This window comes from Halichoerus grypus, chromosome 2 (genome assembly GCF_964656455.1).
Source record: "Halichoerus grypus chromosome 2, mHalGry1.hap1.1, whole genome shotgun sequence".
Taxonomy (NCBI): domain Eukaryota; kingdom Metazoa; phylum Chordata; class Mammalia; order Carnivora; family Phocidae; genus Halichoerus; species Halichoerus grypus.
In genome coordinates, this window is record NC_135713.1 from 51,638,048 (window position 1) to 51,659,877 (window position 21,830).

The following is a 21,830-nucleotide window of genomic DNA, read 5'->3' on the forward strand; positions in this document are numbered from 1 at the left end:
CTTGTATCTTCAGGTCCTCCCACTGGGAGTGGCTTATAGCGGATAATCAATAAACATTGGTTACTCTAAATCTATTTGTTTCTGATAGCAATCAATCTTCCTTAACTTTTTAAAACTTAAAATTCTAAAATTTCAGAGGAAATTCCCAGACATCATTACCTCTGCAAACCTACCATCATTAGAATTCAACAGTGGCACTATTAAGGGATGATGAGAGAGAAAAAAAGGTTAAGTACAGACATCTAAGTAATAGAGATTAAGAGACCATGATTGCCCGAAGCGCCTTGATTTGTGTTAAGGATTGTTTTTAGCAAAGCTATCAAATCTCCAACACTGACAAAGTGTGTGTTTTGAATATAAATCATTTCTTTTGGCATGAAAATCTTGACTATTGCCTGTACTTTAGATATTTGGGGATAAATGGATTTTCCTCCAAAATTAAAACAATGCTCAAAAAACTTAAGATTATTCTAGGTTGATATTAGGATGTTTTAGTCTGTCTTCTCTATCTAATCATCTATATGATCTGCTTTAGGGTTTATGACTTAATCTAAGATTTTTGTAAGATTATAGGATTGGGAGTATCCTTATTTATCATGTAATCAACCATCATTGGAAGCTCACATCGCCAAACATGAGCAATACTGAAGTTTGGCCTTAATGGTGGATTAGACCGTCTGTCTTCTCAGTGTAGTTTTAATGGCTCTGGATATGATGCTAGACTCATAAATGCCATAACACCAGAAATCACAATATTGAGAGTCTTATCCACTGAGTTAAAGTATTGTGTCTACAGGATTCCCCTATAAAAAGCAATGCTGTTAGGAAAGATAATCATTAGATATCTGGTCTATCATGTTGTCTTCCTTTCTACCAGTTCCGTCAGAAGGGAGGAAATGTTACACAGAAGAGAGTTGAGTGAGATGTAGAAACATGTTCCAAGGAGTTAAGTAGTTTACCTTAAGTTGATTATCTAGTAAGAACTAGAGTCAAGGTGCAGATCCAGATTGAAACTCAAAGCCCACACCATTTTCACTGCATAAACTTGTTTAGAACAGAGAGTGTTGTTGCTCAGGGCAAGCAGGTAAGGCAGAGGCTCTGGGTGAAGTTGGGCAAGGGCTGGGAAGGAGATCTTTGGTCACACAGGACAGAGAGCATCAGGAGGAAAAGACCAGAGAAATGGAAAACATGAGCTATAATTTCAGCCTTTACCATGCTTTTGCTTAGATCCTCATAATTAACGAGAAAAATTGTGTTTTCCTATAACTGCTGGTCCAACTTTCTGAAAGCTCTTCCTTTCCTGGGGATTAGAGAACATGGCTGCATGCCAAGCCAAGTATCTCTCCTGCTTAGTTATCCCAAGTTCTCTTCCCTGGCAGAGATACAGTGAGGAGGTGTATTGATTTCGCCTCAGATTTTCATCTCGGTCATTCAACCTACATTAAGCAAGTGGCATTATTTTACTCCTCGAGGCAGAGAGACACTGTCAGTCTCTCCCTGGAGGACAGTTGACTAAGTGTGGAGAGACGGTTTGTTGGCATCCCTTCCCTTGTCTGTGTTTGTTTTACTAACAGCATGCCACAGCTCTTCAAGGAACAATGCTAGAAACTGCCCTTGTTTCCCTTCTTGAGACATGTAGGGAGGAAACATCAGTACTTGCAAAATGCTGTTGCTCCAAGCTCAGCTCCCAGCTGGCAGATAATCAATTTTCTCCAATGCAAAGTTACTTTCTCTCCTCTCCTCTCCCTCTTACACCATATTACACAAGGTAACCTAGGACAGAGCACTGATAGCTTCCAGTTCTCTGGGAGGAAGATTGAGGAGTAAGGGCTTTCCTTTCTTCATTTCTAAGATGCAAGTATTGAACAAGTTGATATCTAGAATTGCATATTTCTGTGGTTTTGGTTATTGAGTTATTACGTCAGTGCATGCAGCAAAAAATTAGGTGTAACACTTTTAGTGAAAATTCACCAGGAGAGAATTTCAAATTGAGAATCAAGCTACTGGAATTCTATATTTAGATCTGATGCTAACTAATTGTGTGGCCCTGGATGTATCATTTTAACTCTGAGCTTCAGTTATAGCTGGATTAGATGATCCTTGAGATTTCTTCTAATTCTAAAGTCTAAGCTATATGTATTTTCTTTTTCTATTAATACCTCTTTCACTTACTCTAAAGTGATAGTTGTTTAAAGGAATTACTTTGGAACTAGGAGCAAAGGAATCTGTTTATAGTCTATCCTTTATCACTGTCTTTTCTTAATAAGAATAATGGTCAAACTATATAGAGGAGTGATGAAGGAATGTGGGCAAGGCTTATGTCACCACAGTTAATGTCTTTCTACAAAAGATGAGCTATAGAAGACACCTTTTGAACTGTAGTAATCTGTTATTTTCTTTCAGAGATATTAATTTGGTAACTTTGTGTAAACAGCTAAAAATAAGTAAAGGAATAGCCCTAAATGCCTAAAAGATCTTAAAAGTGTAGTCATAAACAAATTTTCACTTTGTCTCCATATTGCCCAATAATTAAAAGCCTTTGATATATCTTTCCTACTAGAAATGTTGTAGGTTCATTGGATAGTGAGGTCAAAGGGCACTCGGGGTCTTCAGGCCGTCGTTGAGCCCCTCCCATCTTCCTTGCCAGCTCCAGGCAACTGGGGTCTCTCTGAGTGCAGGTCTTTTGTAGCTCATTTTGGCCAAAGTCATTTTAAGATTGCTATTCTGTATCATAATTTTAGGGTGTTCATAAAATCTTGAACAGTTTTTAAGTTCAAGCACTGTCTCAGCTATCCATTGGGAGATCAAAGCTCTTACGCACTTCAGACATATCCTGTACCAGGCTCTACTTCATGTTTAATTTCAGTTTTGAAAGCGAAATGTCAACATTCCTTTAAAAGTATCCATGTTCTTTTAAAAACAGATCTTCCCCTATCTTTCATTTCAAGCAATGTTTTCTTCAGCTTTTGTAGATGGGTCATACTGCTAATCTTTGAGCACTGTGTGTGTTTATAGGACACTGAACTCTTCACACTCATTGTGGATTTCTCACATGGGTTATTTTGGTCATCAAAACAATCAAATCAGCCTTGATTGAATGACTGTTAGGGCACGATGTTTCCTATTTTCAGTCTGTTCTAGTTCCTTGTACTTGATTATTCTACTTACATAATGAGCCCCAGTGACACCAAATTTAGCTTTTCTTGTTCCCTCATTGGAGCTGTCTGTGTTAATAGGGGCTGCCTCACATAATTCCTAAATTGGGCTCATCGCATTGTATTGCATTTTTATGATCTTACATGAAGAGAATCTATACTGGAAGTAAAATATACCCACTAAAAATTTTTGGCCTTGAGTCTCCATTAAATGGTAGAATCCATGTTCATGCAAAAAATGGCTGGGGATGTTTGCTTTCTTTACCTTACACTCAGTCAGCATGGCTTTCAGTAGATTATTCAAGTAGATTAAAGTCCATCAATCTGTAATGAAGTAGCTATGAATCTATATTTAGATCTGATGCTAACTAATTGTGTGGCCCTGGATGTATCATTTTAACTCTGAGCTTCAGTTATAGCTGGATTAGTCTTTATTCAAGTAGATTAAAGTCCATCAATCTGTAATGAAGTAGCTATGAAAAAGAATGTATATGTCTACTAAGTACAGTTTAATGCTTTATTTTGCTAAAATGCCTTTAATATAATTTAGTATGAGAAGTTTAACCAGTTTTTCTCATTTGTTTTATTTTATCATTTTTTACCTGGTTTTTGAGGACCTAAACTTATCCTATACATACAGGGTTTTTTTAAGCAAACCTTTTTTTGCTTCTAACTTGTCTGGCATTTTTCTCTTAAGAAGAATTGGAGAAATAATTGCCATTGAAGTTGATGCATAATACAGATGTGTTAGTCCAGCAGGCTGGTTCCTGTTCCCTCTCTATTAATTGTATGACTATGAAAGGAGTATGTCTTAAATAATTCAGTTTATTTGAGATACACATATTAGTATACTCTTAATTGTTAATAAAATTAAAATCTTTTAGCTTTTAAAAAAAAAGTTGAGCTACATATAAGCTTGGTGAATTTAACATTGGGGTAGATTGCAGATTGTTCACCAAAGACATAAGTCTTAAAACATGACCAAGAGTTTCTTCCCTAGCATTGTAAAGATTAAATATACTAAATATTTAACTTAAAGCAGCTATTTCCAATTCTTTAATATCATTGAAAATTTATAACCTTGAAAACCAGGTTTTATAAATTTTTCAAATTACTCTTTCATGCCACCAAATCCAATATGTTGTCAAAGAACTGTTTGGGCCAAAGGGGCTATAAATTCACGTTAATAAGTTCTGCAAAGTGCACATCCTTTAGAAACTGCTTGAAAAAAGGTGAGGTGTTTCATTTTTTTTTCTCCCTGCCAAGAAGGCTGCAGAGGGGAAGCAAGGCACTTCAATTTGCCATTATTTAAACACCAGATTCCAAGTAGGCTATAATTTTAGTGATGTTAACATCAAATCCTCCTTGAGAGATCTCTTGTGATTAGCTGCTAAGAGGTTGTTGCCTCAATGTTGATAGAACAATAGTGCTTAGCAAATAACAGCTCTCTACAGTTAATATTATTTTTATCTTATTTGCAAATCATAAATGCAGTTATTCTGCAGAAAGAATTGGTTACTTTGAAGTTTATTTAGGAACTCAAGTATGGGAAAGGAGAGAGAACATCTAATTAAATCTTTAATGCATAAAACCATACTTCAATTTTACAACTCACAGTTTAGTTATTCAAATGACAGTATTAATGAAAACAAAAAAGCTCTCAGGGGTAAATTGAGAGACCTAACTTCTGGTGAAGGTTCTGTGGTGTGACCTTTGGCAAGCTCCAGTATTCCTCAGAGCTTCACTTTCTCATCAAGAAAATGAAGAAACTGGCCTGATCTCTAAATTCTCTTTCAGCTATGACACCCTAGGATCAAATCCAAATTCAGCAATGAAAGTACTGAAAATTCCCTATATAATGAGGCCAAAGACACTTTGAGTTTTGGTGAGCAGAGCATTAAACCATTGTTCTTGATGCTGATTAGACACGGAATACCATCTGTGAAAATAAAGCAAGTGCCAATTCAGGGGAAAAAAAAAGGATTTGGAGGGCCTTTAATAATCTCCTATATCAATCCTGCAATAGCAGAAACCTGATATGAGGCAGATACCTACATGCCTTGGTTCCCATGATCCTTCTCCCAGAACACTTGCTCCTGGAGGTCCATTTTGCTCAAAAACACAATTCCCTATCTCCCTGTGGACAGAGAATGCTGAGCATCAGCCCTCTGATCTAGACTGTCCGTTATAAATTGAAAGAGATACAAGACTCCATGTGGCAAACAGATTGATGTTAGAATTCATTCTCTGAAATATAAATCAAAAAGCCTTGAGATGTGATTGCCAAATAAAATCAGCAAATGGATGTGGTTGCATGCTTTTCTCAAATCTTTGTATTATTTTCCTTTATTACTCAAGTCACAACAAGGGCTTTTTGGTGGGTAAAAGGAGGTGATTGTGTCTAATAGTTGAGTAGAGGCAGGACACAGGTCATCTCACCAGCCCTGGGCTTCTCTTAGTGGGCACTATCGTGAGTACAAGGACTGCTGACCGCCAGTAGGGGGCATTCTTACATCCCTGCTATGCTGTGGCCTTCTCATGGTTTTACGTCTATAATGGAGTCTTGTCAGGGGAAGGAAAAGGATAGATTGTTCTGCTCTCTTATCTTTGACTCCAAGGCCATTACAGTGTAAGAGGTTCTGTCAGGTGTCCAGCTTTTAAATGTCTTACATTTAAAACCAGAGGAGGAATGAATGAGACTAAGCTTTGCCTTCCTGACAAATGGAGAAAAATGGATGTTTATTGTAGAAACAAATCAAAATGAACAGCTCTGGTATAAACTAGATTCTCAAGGCCATAAGATCCTCTGAGTTATGTGAAAACATTAGGAAAAGGAAAAAAAATAATGGTAACAATGTTCAGTAACATTTATTAAGCACCTACTATGTCTCAAGTCCCTGTTCTCAACACTCAACAGGAATCATTCCACTTCACCAGAATTCTAGTAGGGAAGAATGACTATTATCCCAATTTTTCCATGTGCTAAAACTGAGACTAGACAAGTAACTTGCTTAAGGTCGTAGAGCGAATTAATGTCAAACTTAGAAATTGCCAGGGTTTTTTTTTTTTTTGTCATATATCTCATTTCTTCATTTTTCATAAAGTTTAGAGCCGTTGGTGAATTTTGGATATGTTTCAAATATGCAGATTTAAATATCACTAATAATAAATTTAATATTAAAATCATATTTTACATTTTATATAGGGTCCCCACAAGATCCATTATCTAAGTGAATAGTTTTATTTTATAGAAAACACAAAAAGAACCAGAAAGAAAAATGGATTTACCCAAGATTACACAAGAAGATCATAAACAGGCAGGAATTAGAGCACAGGTCTGCTGACTTTGAGTCCAGTGCTTTCCCAACCAAAAGATACAGCTTCCTTTTTCAGAGAAGTTGAGCTTTTTGGAACAAACTCTATGTAGTTTGATATAATTTACAGAGTTTTAAAAAAATGTTAGTAATGATTTTTAACAAATATCTTAAAAATTATCTTGAATATCACAAAATGCGAAACTTCCTGGGTGAGAGAATTCTAGCAGGGGGAAGAAAGCTTTAAAATTGAGTGGTTGGGCATAGAGCAAAGAGCAAGTGAGGTCAAGTCTTTAAGCTTATAATTTTGCAGAGTATCCCCAGGAGTGATTTGACGTCGTGGGGAACATTTTGTGATTTGACCTTTTCCAACCATTGCCTGCAGTTGCCTGAATTTGGATGTTCTTTTTCCAGCTGCTTTCAAAGCTGTTTTAGAAAGCTTGGTATTCTGATAACATTAGGTTTCTCAACTTCTGTGGAGCCTTTTAAGAAAATGTCAGTGCCTGGGTTAGATTAATCAGGTCTGGCTTCAAACACAAAATTATGCCAGGCCCATCAGATGAATAAAAATAAGAAATTACAGTGTTTCTACTGACATGGTTATTTCTCCAGAAAAGTTTTCTGGGTTTGAATTAAAATCATTAATAACATTTTTCTCTTTGCCTCCGGATTTTGAAACCATCTGTGAGATACATTCATAAATCCACCAGATAGAATTCAAATACCATCTTTATTGCTGGTAGCACTGATTTGGAAGATTCGTATTATGTCTCATCCAAATCTAATTTTTGGGATGACCCAACTCAGAGGAGAAGTTGGTGTACAAGACCGACTACTTGCTTGGAATAGCAGGCTGGCAACAATTGGGTACCTAAAGTAGGGACTGGGTGAGAACAACTTCTGGATTAACCTCTAAAAATTAGTCCATGGCTTGACTCAGGAGATGTTACCAAATGGAGAACAGATGCAAGAAATTATTAGATCTATCCAGTAAGGAAACTCCTAAGTGGGCAAGTGTCTCAATTTTGCCTATCAGATAACAGAATGCATGAAGTGGGAGAAAGTCAGAGTGGAATCTCTTCTTTCTGGTACTTTCTAAAAGGATGGAAAATAGAGGGAACTGTAGCTGCCCATGGCCAAAGACTCCATTTTTCATGGACAGAACTGTGGACCATGCCTTTTCATGTTGGGAAATCTTGTTTCTTTCAGCAGGTTGCAAGTAGGATTTCTGTTCTTTTCCTCTGTGAAGTGCACTCTCATCATGTATATGTCAGAATGGCAAATGTAACATATTGACCCCTTTTCTGTGGCTCTGGGATTACAACTGTGACAAATCAGTTATAATCTGTAATTACAAGGAGCAAAAAAAAAAAAAAATCCTTCATTATCTAGCACTTACCTATGGTGGACTGGAAGTAAACAACTACTATTTTTCTTAGGATTTCTCAAATATCCAGCCATACCTCTATTAAGCCACTTTAATTTTCTTATCAAAGTTGACAAATTTAACTGTACTATGGTATGTGCTTCTTATTAGTCTCTCTCTCTCCTGAGTTGTTGAAAATACTTCTAGTCAGCAACTTAGAGCCAAGGGAGCAAAGTTGCTGGAATATGAATTCACATTTTAAAATTTCCCCCAAAATGGGACTTCTCAGAGAGATAAATTAGGAGATCTGGTGGTGTTGTAGTAATACTCTACATGAGGACTAACCATACATAAAAGGATATTTTGTCACCTTTGACTGCCAAGCCATGTTGATATGTAATCAGTTCATACTTCAGTGTCATGTTGAACAGAAGAGATGATTTTTGTGACACAAATCTGTGACCTATGTTAAAATGATAGTATTAATGATGTTCATGGATACAATGACATTCATATAAATAAGAATAAGACTGAATGCTTTACTATTACTCCTGATGGTTGCAGGTAGCCTTTTAACATAGGATAAAAACATTTCACTCAAGAAGAAGCTTACTTACCAATACTATAGAATGCCAATACCAATCTTCTTTGATGCGTCTTTAAGAGGATAAATTGGTTGATATGGATAAATTCTAGGACCCTTTCTAACCAATTCTCTTTTGGATAGGGAGTACTATTTCTTCTATGTTTATATGTGCCAGAATGGTGTTAATAATATTACAAAGATTATGCTGCTATGTAATAATATATAACATGTATACATCATCTCTGAAAAATTACAAAGCACTTTTCCTACCATTAGCAAATGTGGTTTTCACAACAGCCTTAGGTATGCTTATCCTTACTTTCCTGGGAGAATTTAAACAACTTATCCTACTCTCTGGACCTTGTTTGTGTCATTACTAGTACTTGAATTCTGGGACTGGATTCTGTGTATTTTCTGCTACCACAACCTATTCTGCACTTATATAAAACGTGTTTAGTATCTAGTCAGATGTTTGTAGGAGTTAGATTTAATTATGCTGAGAAATTGCATTCCTTTTGGATGGATCAAAGTGGCAAATGCATTCATTTCTATCTTCAGTTTTAGATTTCTGAGCCAGAGTTGTTTTATTTATATGAATCTCAAGGTGAATTTATTTGCTATTTGCTACTATTTGCTATTTGTTGGAATTTGGTAATGAACCCCAAATAATGAATTGTATTACAGAAGGTCACAATGAGCTAAGAAACTGTGGCTTCTAAAGCATGTGAAGAAGAGGAGTGATTTACACTATTAAATCTAGTAAAGAGAATTTTCTAGTACAGAACTGCAGAGAACTAAGATATTAGCAAAACTTAGGTTCACTGTGTAAACCTAGGGGAAACCACTAATCTCTGGAGGCTTTACAAATATTAAGCTTCCTTTTATCTAAAGCTATTCTCCAGGAGGACAACTCTAGTATGGTTGAGTTTCCATCCTCCTAAAAGTAATATGCCTATTACATAAGGTTCAAGAGCAAACAAAAGGAATTTTTCTCTTTGTCGTTGGGACCCCCAGTTATCCAAACCAGCTATATTAACTACATTCAGTAATTGTTCAACTTTCTGCTTTCCCTCCCCACCCCCCCTTTATTTCCATGATCCTAACCATTGGCTTAAAATGAACAGGCTATTTACTACAAAAGGAGTATTGCTTTGGGAAACAGGAGTCAGGGGTCTGCCACTAGGTAGCTCTGTGTCCTTAGATAAAACACCAATCTTCTTTGATGGGTGTTTAAGAGGGCAAAATTGGTTGATATGGATAAATTCTAGGACCCTTTATAACCAATTCTCTTTTAGATGTAGAGTACTATTTCTTCTATGCTTATATGTGCCAGAATGGTATTAATAATATTACAAAGATTATGCTACTTTGTAATAATATATGACATTAATGGGCCTTTTATTATGGGCCAGGAATTATACCAAGCACTTCACATATATTAACTCTTTTTAGTTTAGTTTCACAATAACCCTGTGAGGTGAGGTTTTTTACTATCCCTATTTACATGTAAGGAAGTTGAGACTCCGAGAATTAAGGTACTTTCCCCAAATCACACAATCAGTTAGTGGCAGAAGTAAGACTTTTGAACCTAGCCAGTCTGACATCACAGCTCTTGTAGTGGACACTTTTTTTTGAAAGATTTTATTTATTTATTTGTCAGAGAGAGAGTGTGTGAGCAAGCACACAAGCAGGGGGAGTGGCCGCCAGAGTAGGCAGAGGGAGAAGCAGGCTCCCTGCAGAGCAAGGAGCCCAATGTGGGTACTCGATCCCAGGACCCTAGGATCATGACCTGAGCCGAAGGCAGATGCTTAACCAACTGAGCCACCCAGGCGTTCCTGTAGTGGACATTTTGATGACCCCTCCTTCCCTTCTTCTCTGAGCTGGTGTACCCATCCTCCAGGTGCTGTAAGAGGTGGCTGCTTACAGCCCACCACTGTCCCCTTCTCTACAGAATTGCATTTGGCCAAAATAGAACCATCTCAACTAGGAGATTAAGGCCACTCCACCACAGCCTACAGAGCGCAAATGACGGCTGCTCTTGCCTCGAGGGGGCACTTTGTGGTACAGTTTGTTCCAGAACCTCCTAGAAGTTCTCCTACTTATGCTTAGCTTTTTTTGCACTGTGAGGTCTTGCTTCCTTCCCTCACTCCCCTTCTTTTAACAGTTAAACCCCAATAAGTCACTCACCCTTGCAGGAATTCTTGACTCTACCTCTGCTTCTAGGAAATCTAACTTGACGCAGCTCCTGGTCTTCACCACAGTTCTATGCTCTCTTTGCTCAGTGGAGAAGTCAGAGGGAGTCTTTAAAAGATAGACTTAGCCTAGAAAAAAATTATAAATTACACCTTTAATTTTCCACTGTAATTTTTCCAGTTGCTATTTTGTTTTTTGCAACATATGAGCTTAAAGAAATAACAGGTGAAATAAAAACGGTGAAGTTTTGAAATGAAAACACATCTACCTATTAGACTTAAGGTGAAAGGCTGATTGATCTCTTTCAGCAGCCAAGCCCCTTTGTTGTCTCTCTCATTAATTGGATCTGGTTGAGAAACTCAAATCACCAATCGATTCTTTAATAAGCATAATGCGGTCACTTTGATATAGCTGATTTCCCTTCCCTTTTTTCTTCTTGGCAAGCAGTTAAGATTGCTAACAGCTCATTGTGACCTTATATTCACATCTCTGGGGATTAAGTTTAGCAAGGTATCCAGTAAAAATATTTCCAGAAGCAATAATTTCTAAAGTGAAGTTTTAATATTTCAAAAGCTCATGTTGATCTCTGTCTTGGTCTTAAATGTTTTTTGGTATAGGGTTCACCCAGGGTTTTCTTCATTGCTTTCTAAGCTAAAACATTTATTCATTTAACAAATAGTTGTTGAGCTCCTTCTGTGTACCAGGCACTGTACCAGATGCTGAGACTAAAATAGGTAACTAAGTATAGCTACTTCCCTCATGGAACTTGTGAACCAATTGAATATTATAATCTAATAGTCACACCAATCATATTCTTTAAATTGTGATCAGCTCTCTAGCTGTCATATAATACTATGAGGTTTTACTGAAGACATTAGATCTATTAAGGACTTCTTTGATGATGGAATAAATTGACATCTGAAGAAAGAATGGAGTTAAAGAAAAGATGGGGGTATTAGATTTTTAACCAAGAGAATCAGCATGTGAAAAGATACTAAGGCAAGAAGTAGTGGGGACATTTAAGGAACCACAAGAACACCAGTTGGAGTATGAGGAAATACTATTTAAGATGAGGCTAGAGATGCAGTCAGGGGAAAGACTATACAAAGTCTTAAAGGACAAATTAAAGGATTTTAGTGTGTCCTGATATCAATGGACACTTATTGAAGGGTTTGGAGGAGTGTATACATGTGTGACATGAACATAGGAACAGGGGATATTCCTGAAATTGGAGGTAACATGACAAATGAAGACAAAAGAATGAGCAGTACCTATTCTCTTAGGAGAATAGAAAGTAAATCAAGTTGGGTGGGCATTAAAGGGGGAAATCATAAATGGTGTGAGATACAGCGGGGATGGACCAAGGGTAAAATGGACCAGAAACACATGCTAAGCAGTATGGATTTTAAACTGAGAAACTTGAAGGGAATGGAATGAACAGAGGTAAATTTTAGAAAGATTTGTCTAAACTAGTACTGTCCAATTGAGCTTTCTATGATGAAGTAGCTTTTCTGTGATCTATACTATCATAATACATATGTAGTTACCGAGCACTTGAAAATGCCTTGATGAATGGGGGGATAGATTTTTTTTTTTTTTTTAAAGATTTTATTTATTTATGTATTAGAGAGCGAGAGAGAGAGAAACAGCATGAGAGGGGAGAAGGTCAGAGGGAGAAGCAGGCTCGCCGCTGAGCTGGGAGCCTGACGTGGGACTCGATCCCGGGACTCCAGGATCATGACCTGAGCCGAAGGCAGTCGCTTAACCAACTGAGCCACCCAGGCGCCCGGGGGGATAGATTTTTAAATTTTACTTAATTTTGTATTTTACTTAAGGTAACTACCATCTTAGCACAAGTCTAGTCATCGTACCGAGTATGTGTGTGTGGTAGTGTGGTAGTGCTGGGGACATTTGGAAGTTGGAATGAGGAAAAGGAGATGTGCTAGGAATCTGGGAGAGACAGGAGGTCAGGAAGAATAAAGGCAGAAAAATCATACAAATGTGAAAATATTTAATTTACTTTGTCTACATGAAGGGAATAATGAGAAATGTCTAGGTTAAATTCAGATTATAGACCGCCTCCCATGCCAGACTAAGGGGCTTGGACTTTCTGTGAAGAGGAACATGGATCTCTTTAAGGTTTCAAAGATTGGAATTATTTAAGTAGAATTTCCAGAAATGTGCTTGCCAGAGACTTCATTTTATTATGGTGTGTAAGATAAATTAGCGTGTATATTTTTTGTTAGAGCCCTTGTGCCACTGAGTAGTGTTGCTATATCCCTATGTCTTCTTAGCCTGAGGACTCCCTGATGGCAAGAATTACAGTTTGGCTATGTTTTCCCTTCTGACCTCACAGGACCTAGTTGCTGGAAGAATACTGAATGTAATTCCAGAAAAGTTAATAGGGGCCTCAGACACCACTGGGAATGGTGGGCAGGTGATGGATGCAGAAACACATGGGAGTGGCATGTATAGAAGTTAACAACTGATTAAACTTGAAAGTCATTACTTACCCATAATGCTCTAGACGCCATAAGCTCAGGGACTGTGATTCTGCCCAAGGAATAGGTATTCTACTCATTCTTTTGGGAACACAGCAAACCTGGAGAAAAGTGTGGTGCCAATTAAAAAGCAATATTTACAAAGCATTTTTGGGGTAGTGTTTATTCCAGATATCTTGAAGTTAAATATTTTTTTTTTTTTTTAAAGATTTTATTTATTTATTTGAGAGAGAGAGAATGAGAGAGAGCACATGAGAGCGGGGAGGGTCAGAGGGAGAAGCAGACTCCCTGCCGAGCAGGGAGCCCGATGCGGGACTCGATCCAAGGACTCCAGGATCATGACCTGAGCCGAAGGCAGTCGCTTAACCAACTGAGCCACCCAGGCGCCCCGAAGTTAAATATTTTTTAAAATATATTTTCTGGAGCACCTGGGTAGCTTAATTGGTTAAGCATCTGCCTTTGGTTCAGGATCATGATCCCAGGGTCCTCGGGTCAAGTCCCATGTTGGGCTCCCTGCTCAGTGGGGAGCCTGCTTCTTCCTCTCCCTCTGCTGTTCCCCCTATGTTCATTCATGCTCTCTCTCAAATAAATAAAATCCTTATAAAAAAATATTTCCACATTATCTTTCAAAAAGTCAATGTTTACCCCTACCAAAAGTGTGTAGCTCTTAGTTCACATCTTGTCTGTACTTCCTGCTAATATAATAGGTTAAAAGTGAAATACTATTCTTTTACTTGGCATTTCACTGATCACTACTGAAGTTGATAATCTTCATATATCCATCAATTATCCATTCATTTTTTTAACCTAATTAAAATTTGGGTTTCTTTTCTCAATGATTAATGGGAATTGTTTATGTATCAGTGATACTGGCCTTAAATTTCTTATTTTGTAGATATATTATTTAAGTGTTGTATTTTCCTTTTAAAATTATCTAAAGCATTCTCGTTCTTTTAACTTTTTTAAAAGCTGTAGATTGATTGATTGATTGATTGATTGATTTAGCAAACTCTGTCCCCAGTATGGGGCTCAAATTCACAACCCCAAGATCAAGAGTTGCATGCTCTACTGACTAAGCCAGACAGCCACTCCTAAAGTTTTACATGTTAAATGTGTAAATATTTTTCCTTTATGCTTTTTATGTTTCCCCAAATGCAAATGTAGCCAACATCTCTCTTGCTTTCCTGTGGTCAAAAACAACCTCATAGAAGTATACCACAGATTCAAGTATTTAATAAGGGGTGATATAGTTAGATCTAATGCATTGTCTCAACACATGTCTCTGTCTATCTGAATCGTAGTCAAGAGAAAATTATCTTGTTCCATCTTAATCTATTTAATTTAGAATCAGTTGTGAGATTCCATAGGTCTTAATCTCCATACTCCCTAAAATAGAGGGCTGTATGCATAGCAGTGATTCAGAATATTTGTTAACTTAAATAAAGAGACTAGAGAAAGGAATGTAAAGAAGAGCATAACACTAACACTATTATGAGCATAAGGAGAGCCTAACACTATTTTGTCTTTAAAGTCAATCTAGTAGAATAATATAAGTTCTATTCAACTATATTTAAGTGGAGTAAGAATCATGAGTGAGGAACAAAGTGAAATCTTTTTTTTTTTTTCGCCAACCTGACAAGATATTAATGATGTTGAGATAATGTATGCAAACCATTCAGCCCCAGTCTCTGTATATAGTAGTTCTCATTCCAGGTAACCAGAAAATACTTCTTGTCATTATTTCAGGTGTTCACGGGGTAGAAGATTTTTCTACCACTGGAATTGTTAAGTTTTTAAGAAATAGTTTTGCACCACAGTTAAAAAAAATTGGAATTCATCGTTCATTAACATTGATAGTCTCTTCCTAAAACCAGATGTGAGAAGCTTATAAAAGATAAAGAAAGAATGGGCATTAGTGGGTGTTATTCAAATTATGTCTTCTCTTTTCAGTCGTAGCCTGTGTCTATAACATTCTAAATTAAGACACAAACAGGGACCAAACTAATTTATTAAATGCTATGACTTTAAATATCATATGTTAGACTAAATCAATGGAAGGAATATATTTGAAGTGGCTGAAATAACCACTTTTGACTTGGTTGGCATTTAAACCTTTTGGGCTTAGGAATCACTGATGTGGCACTTTCAGGGGTTTTGATTTTATAGGCTCCTTGGCCCAGAGTTTTTAAAAATACAAAAAGGGTTGTGGCCTTAGAGATAAGACAGGCATCAGGCTGTCACTGTGAAGCTGCTTTGCTTTTAAATGGCCTGTTCCCAAGTTTGAATTCATAATCTAGTGGTAGAAAAGCTTTGGATTTGCTGGCAAAGATGAAAGATGCTCAGAAGCTATTACCTTCAAATAGAAATTGATGGATAAATAGGCTATGGACGTTTAGATTATGACCTAAAGGGAAGTGGAGTATTGAATTGAGGTAATTATCGTATTAACTTGAGACAAAATTAAAGTTCACCTTTAAAAGAGTCAGATCATTAATGCCAAAGTGTAGATTCTCATTCACTTATGTGATAAGAAGTAAAAAAAAAAGTTACTAAAGTTATCTAGATTTATTTAAAATATTATAATTTGTAAAGTCTCACTTAAACACATGTTTAAAATATGCAGAAAACTCTCAAGGACTCTGAAAATAAGGAGAAAAAGCACCACTGAATATTACTATTTAAAAAGAAAACCTCTCCTTGTTTTTCCTATCTAGAATATGAGAACTTGCATTTGCCTACAGTATTCTGATCAAAGAAACAGGAAAGAAACAGACATTAATAGGGATCATCTCAAATTAAGTGTCTTTATTCCACAATTATAGCCTGGGTCTATTATATTGTAAACTAGAAGAAAAGCAGAGACCAAACTAATTTATGAAATGCCATGATTTTAAGTAGCTTAAGTCCAGATAAATCAACATAGAGAAGCATAATCTCAGAAAACTAATCAAAACCTACTTACTACCAACAAGAAATTCCCACTTTAAGTTTTCAGGGATAGTTGCTCATTAATGGCTACTTAATGATCTCTGAGAGGGAACTGATGTTCAAATGGAAGGTAAATTCCCTAATTAGTTTCTGGGTCACTATCACTGTCTTAACAAAGCTTGACTCAGACAAGTGGCAGTACATCAATTTGCCAAAGGCAGTGTTAAGAGGTTTTTATAACCACACTTAGGAAACACTGCAAGGTTAGGGGGAGAGTCTTTACTCCTTGGAAGAGTAGCCAATGGAGGGTTTTCTGTCTCAGCAGCTTGGAAGGCTGTGGAATGACACTTGTGAGTAGGAAGGAAGAACTGGACTAAGGAGTGAGAACTCACTCTGCTAAGTCAATCTTCTGTGCATGAGGCTTCTAAAGTACTTTATTTTCAAATCAAATCTAAATCAGCCAAATAAGTAGAGAAACAGGCACAAAGCCAAATAATTAAACTAAAAGCACAGGATTTGGATTTGTTCTTCATGTATTTTAGGACAAATTATAATTTAGTAAAGAAAAAAAGCAACATTTGAAAAGTGGTCTCATGTTCATCTCACACTGCAAGAGCAGATATAGTCTTTGACACTATTATTCCCTAAGAGTATGTAAGAAAGCATAAATATATAGTAACTGGGACATGTCTCCATAGTATATTATCTAAAAATTTTAATAGTATATTATTTAAAATTTTTAATGCTCTGAAATTTCACTTCAAATCATATAAGATGAAAAAGATGGAATTTTTAAAAAAATTAGAGACATCAAATTGTGTCACATTAAATTGTTCTCATGCATAGCCATATGGTTATTCTTTGATTCCTTTATTACTCTACTATCAGGATCATTTACATAAACTCCGTTTTCAACCCAATGTTCCAGAACACATCTTTTTGATTTTTGTGTTTTTTTTCCCTCTATGTTTAAATTTATAAATGCATTCTTTCTTTTGATCATTTATTCAACAAATGTTACTGAATACCTACTGGTAGCCAAACAGGATGCTAAGTACTGGTCCTGCAGTGGTACGCTAAAATAGGCACTATTTGTGAACTCGTGCAAATAAATTAATTCTAATAGGAGAGAGATTAAGAAAATAGCCACACAAATGAGAAATTAAGAATTGCAGTAAGTGCCATGAAGGAAAACCATATGATTCAATGAAAACATTAGAAAAATGTCTCAGCATAGGAATTTGGTTATAAATGGAGTAAAACTGGCATTTACTAGTGTCAGTTACCAGTATATTCCTCTGTGGCTTGTGTAGAGAAAGGTCCTGAGAACAGGAGGAAATTGTTACAAACCTTAGGGTTCATTGCAGGTAAGAGAGGCACAGTGTAGAAACACTGTTCCCCTCCCTCCCCACCAAACAAGAAGTTTTATACTGTGTATATTAAGCAGGCAGAGAAGGCACCCTCCAGAAACACCTGAAAGAAGAAAATATTATCAATATACTCAAAATGTTTCCTTCCATCTGGTAGTCACATTACTTATGAAAGGATCAGAATTCAGTTTAGTCTGGGTTTTTGTTTGTTTTTTAACCCAAAGGGGAAGAAGATCGTTTTCAACATACCCCTTGTATGGAACTCTGAATTTAAATGTGTGAACATGAGAGTTGAATACATGCTTATTTTCAAAAGCTTTGCAGTTTTTTGTTGACGTATAAATGACATAGAGTATCCTATTGGTTTTAGGTATATATCAGGTGATTTGATATTTTTATACATTACAAAACGATCCCCACAATAAGTCTAGTTACCATCTGTCACCATACAAAATTATGACGATATTATTGACTACATCCCTATGGCTTATTTATAACTAGAAGTTTGTACCTCTTAATCACCTTTACCTATTTCATCTACCCCCAACCCTTCCCCACTCTGGTAATCAATAGTTTGTTCCCTGTATTTATGAGTCTGTTTCCGTTTTGTTTTTTAGTTTGCGCATATAAGAGAAGACAGTATTTGTCTTTCTCTATTTTACTTAGCATTATACCCTCTAGGTTCATCCATGTTGTCGCAAGTGGCAAGATTTCATTCTTTGTTTTATGGCTAATATTCCATTGTATATATATTACATCTTTATCTATGAATGGAACACCTAGGTGGCTTCCATATTTGTAAATAATGCTGCAATGAACACAGGAACGCATATATCTCTTCAAATTGGTGTTTTTGTTTTCGGGTAAACATCTAGAAGTAGAATTGCTGGATTGTATGGTATTTCTATTAATAATTTTTTGAGGAACCTCCATAGTGGTTTCCCATAGTGGCTGTGCCAATTTACTTTCTCAACAACAGTGCATGAGGATGGTTATCTTTTCTCCACATCCTTGCCAACACTTGTTATTTTTTGTCTTTTTGATAATAGCAAATCTGGCATGTATGAGTTGATATATCACTGTGGTTTTAATTTGCATTTCCCTGATGATAGTGATGTTGAACATCTTTTCTTTTGCCTGTTGGCAATATGTATGTCTTCTTTGGAAAAATGTTTTTTCAGTTCCTCTGTTCATTTTTTAATTGGATTTTTTTATATTAAGTTATGTAAGTTCTTTATATATATATATTGGATATTAACCCCTTATCAAAGATATCAATTGCAAATATCTTCTATTTCAGTAGGTTGCCTTTTCATTTTGTTGATGGTTTCCTTCACTATGCAAAAGCTTTTCAATTTGATGTAATTCCATTTCTTTATTTTAAGAAATAAAGTTGCCCTTGCCTTACACTGGTCCAAAAATATGTTACTAAGACTGATGTTGAAGAGCTTATTGCCTATATTTTCTTCTAGAAGTTTTATGGTTTCAAGTCTTTAATCCATTTTGAATTTATTTTTTTATATAGTTTAAAGTAGTCATCCAGTTTCATTCTTTTGCATACGGCTGTCCAACTTTTCCAACACCATTTATTGGAGACTGTCTCTTCCTCATTGTATATTCTTGCCTCCTCTGTCATTGATTGACAATATAAGCATGGGTTTATATCTGGGCTCCCTATTCTAAATGCTTTCCAAGTTTGATAAGTGTTGGCATGATGCTCTGTTCTGTTCCAGGAGATTATGTGGTCATGTCTGTCTACTTTGACCTGAGCAGAAGGATGGGATACTTCACCATCCAGACCTACATCCCCTGCACACTCATCGTTGTCCTATCCTGGGTATCTTTCTGGATCAATAAGGATGCTGTTCCAGCCAGAACTTCTTTAGGTGAGACACGTTTCTTTTTCTTTTAGTGTTCCAAGATAAGTATCTGGTATCAGTAATCTTCATTCCCCTTTCTAAGTTGATTTGCTGTTAATTCAGTCAGCAATTACATAGAAATGCCATTATTTTATTTTAAAGAAAACTAGCATATTTAAAAAAAGGTGTTTAAAAGTTTTCCAGTTCTAGTTTTCCTTAATTACCTCAATTCGCTTTCTTTAGTGAATTCTCTTAATAAATTTAAGTTTGACTAGGAAAAAAACCAAACTTCTAATTTCAGTAGATTTTGTGTTTTCGTCTCTGGGCAGTTATTTGCGGAGCTGCTCACACAAGCTCATGAGAGCTGGTTGTGTTTATTCTTTCCAAATGTATTGAGAGATGTCACATTGGTAGATTGAAGTCAGCCAAGGTGAAAGTATTAACATCATAGAAATCGGCAAACACTAAAAATCAGGACTGCCTTTTTTCCCCTAGAGTCAACTGTTACACATTTACCAGCACATGGCTGGCTATTAATTCCAACATCCATAATTATCATAATGACATTTGAAGATGTACATACACAGCAATTGGCTCTAACCATTGAAAATATTTTTGGAAAAATACCTGTGACATTTTGGGAATACAGCCCCTCCCCACCTCAAACACATACACTTTTAAGATTATTTGCATCTTTCTTGATGTATTATATATAGAGATACTTATATTTTCACATTTTTTTCTCATGTGAGGAATAAGGTTCAAATAGATTATTACAAAGCCACAGACTCACAAGGACATTGGAGTCTAGGTCCATGAATGTTAAGTAGTTAACTAAGAATTAAGCTGTTAAAAGATGAATTATACAATCACAGTCCTCTTTTATCAGCTATGTGAAAACCAGAACCACATCTCTTGCCCGCTCTTTGACTAGTGAGTAAATATAATTGCAGTAGTTAAGAGCTCCAGTTTTAAAACCCAATAAATCTGGATTTCATCCCACATGTATAGTATGGCTTGGAAATGCTCTTTAGTTTCTGTAAATCATATGTTTCACATTTGAGGAAAATATATCATTTTCTGTAGGGTTTTATTAGATTAATCTAGGTTAGGTACAGAAAATACTTAAGAAAATAAGGTATTCCACACAACATGGACGAAACATACTAAAGCATTAGAAATGTTAGCAACTACAGTTGACCCTTGAAATATGTGGGGGTTAGGGGTTCTAACTCCACCTGAGCAGTCAAAAATCCACGTATAACTTTTAACTCCCCCCAAACCAATAGCCTGTTGTTGCCTGGAAGCCTTCCCAGTAACACATATATTGTATGTCACATGTATTATGTACTGTATTCTTACAATAAAGTAAGGTAGAGAAAAGCAAATGTTATTAAAAAACTGATAAGGAAGAGAAAATACATTTATTGTACTGTGCTTTATTTGTTGAAAAAATCTGCATATAAGTGGACCCATGTAATTCAAACCCATGTAGTTCAAGGGTCAACTATATATCATTTTCTCACAAAATGCTCTGTACCAGGTTATTAAAACTGAGGGCAAAAGAGATTACTGGGAAGAAGACATCATTTGCATGTTTGTCCTCTTCCAAATCTAATTTAGTCTCCCATCTGTTTCAAAATAATTTTGTTCGGACTTTTCTGTTATATGCGGTACATTGTTACAAGTCCTATTCAACACTTAGAATATCTTGTTTACTTCTACCAGCTGAAATAAACCCAAAGTATGTCGAGCCTATTACTTTAGGACTGTTGTCACTGTGAGTAGAATGTATTGCCTTATATGCTTACATGTCTGTCTCTCACATCAGAATGTAGATGTTTTTTCATTCCCAGTATAGTGCCTGGCCCATAGCTGGTTCTTCATTGATTATTCAAGTAATGTATGCTCTTATGAATGGATGGAACAAATGCATTAATACATTCCAATCTACCCATACCAAAAATATTTTAAGAAAAAGATTTCAAATCAATCTCTTCTCTTGAAGTCCAGACTTCTGCTGGTCAAACCCCTCTTAAGGCCACTTTGGTAATTCATTTCAACCAGTCATTAAATGGGCCCTTACTGGCCAAAACTGCTGTAGGAGAAGGGATCAAGGTGAGTGAGCTAAAGAATGAGGAATGAGAGAGAGGCCCCTGAACAAATAACAGGTATGTGCTCCTATATGTTGATCTTTGACTATAAGTCACGCCTGTTTAATATAGTCCCCGTGACTTTTCTACTCTTCACAACTACTTACAGAAATTATAGTGATAATAAAAATTATTAACACATTTTGTAGGGCTAAGGAAGCAGAGGTGCTGCAAGGTTAAATGACATTCACAAGGTCACACCCCCAGCAGATAGTCTATCTGCACCTTGGCTAATGGGGCTTAGAGTTGCTCTGTGTGTGAGGCTTTGTTGAAGGCCAGTTGTGGGGAAAGGTGGGCAGGAGAGACAGTTTCTCTGTGTTAACTTTGCTTTCTCAATTCTCTAGATCAGTGCTTCTTAAATTCAACCGCACATTTATATCACTAGGATGCCTTTACATGTATAGC

General features: G+C 36.3%; 1 protein-coding gene across 2 annotated transcripts in view; it reads left to right on the forward strand.

Annotated features, from left to right (window-relative positions):
• Nucleotides 1-21,830, forward strand: part of GABRG2 (gamma-aminobutyric acid type A receptor subunit gamma2) — a 102,681-nt gene that overhangs the window by 66,075 nt on the left and 14,776 nt on the right. For both annotated transcript variants that reach the window (XM_036081036.2, XM_036081035.2), the window contains exon 7: nucleotides 19,147-19,299. In XM_036081036.2, the coding sequence (XP_035936929.1) occupies nucleotides 19,147-19,299 (153 nt within the window). The remainder of the gene's footprint in view (nucleotides 1-19,146; nucleotides 19,300-21,830) is intronic.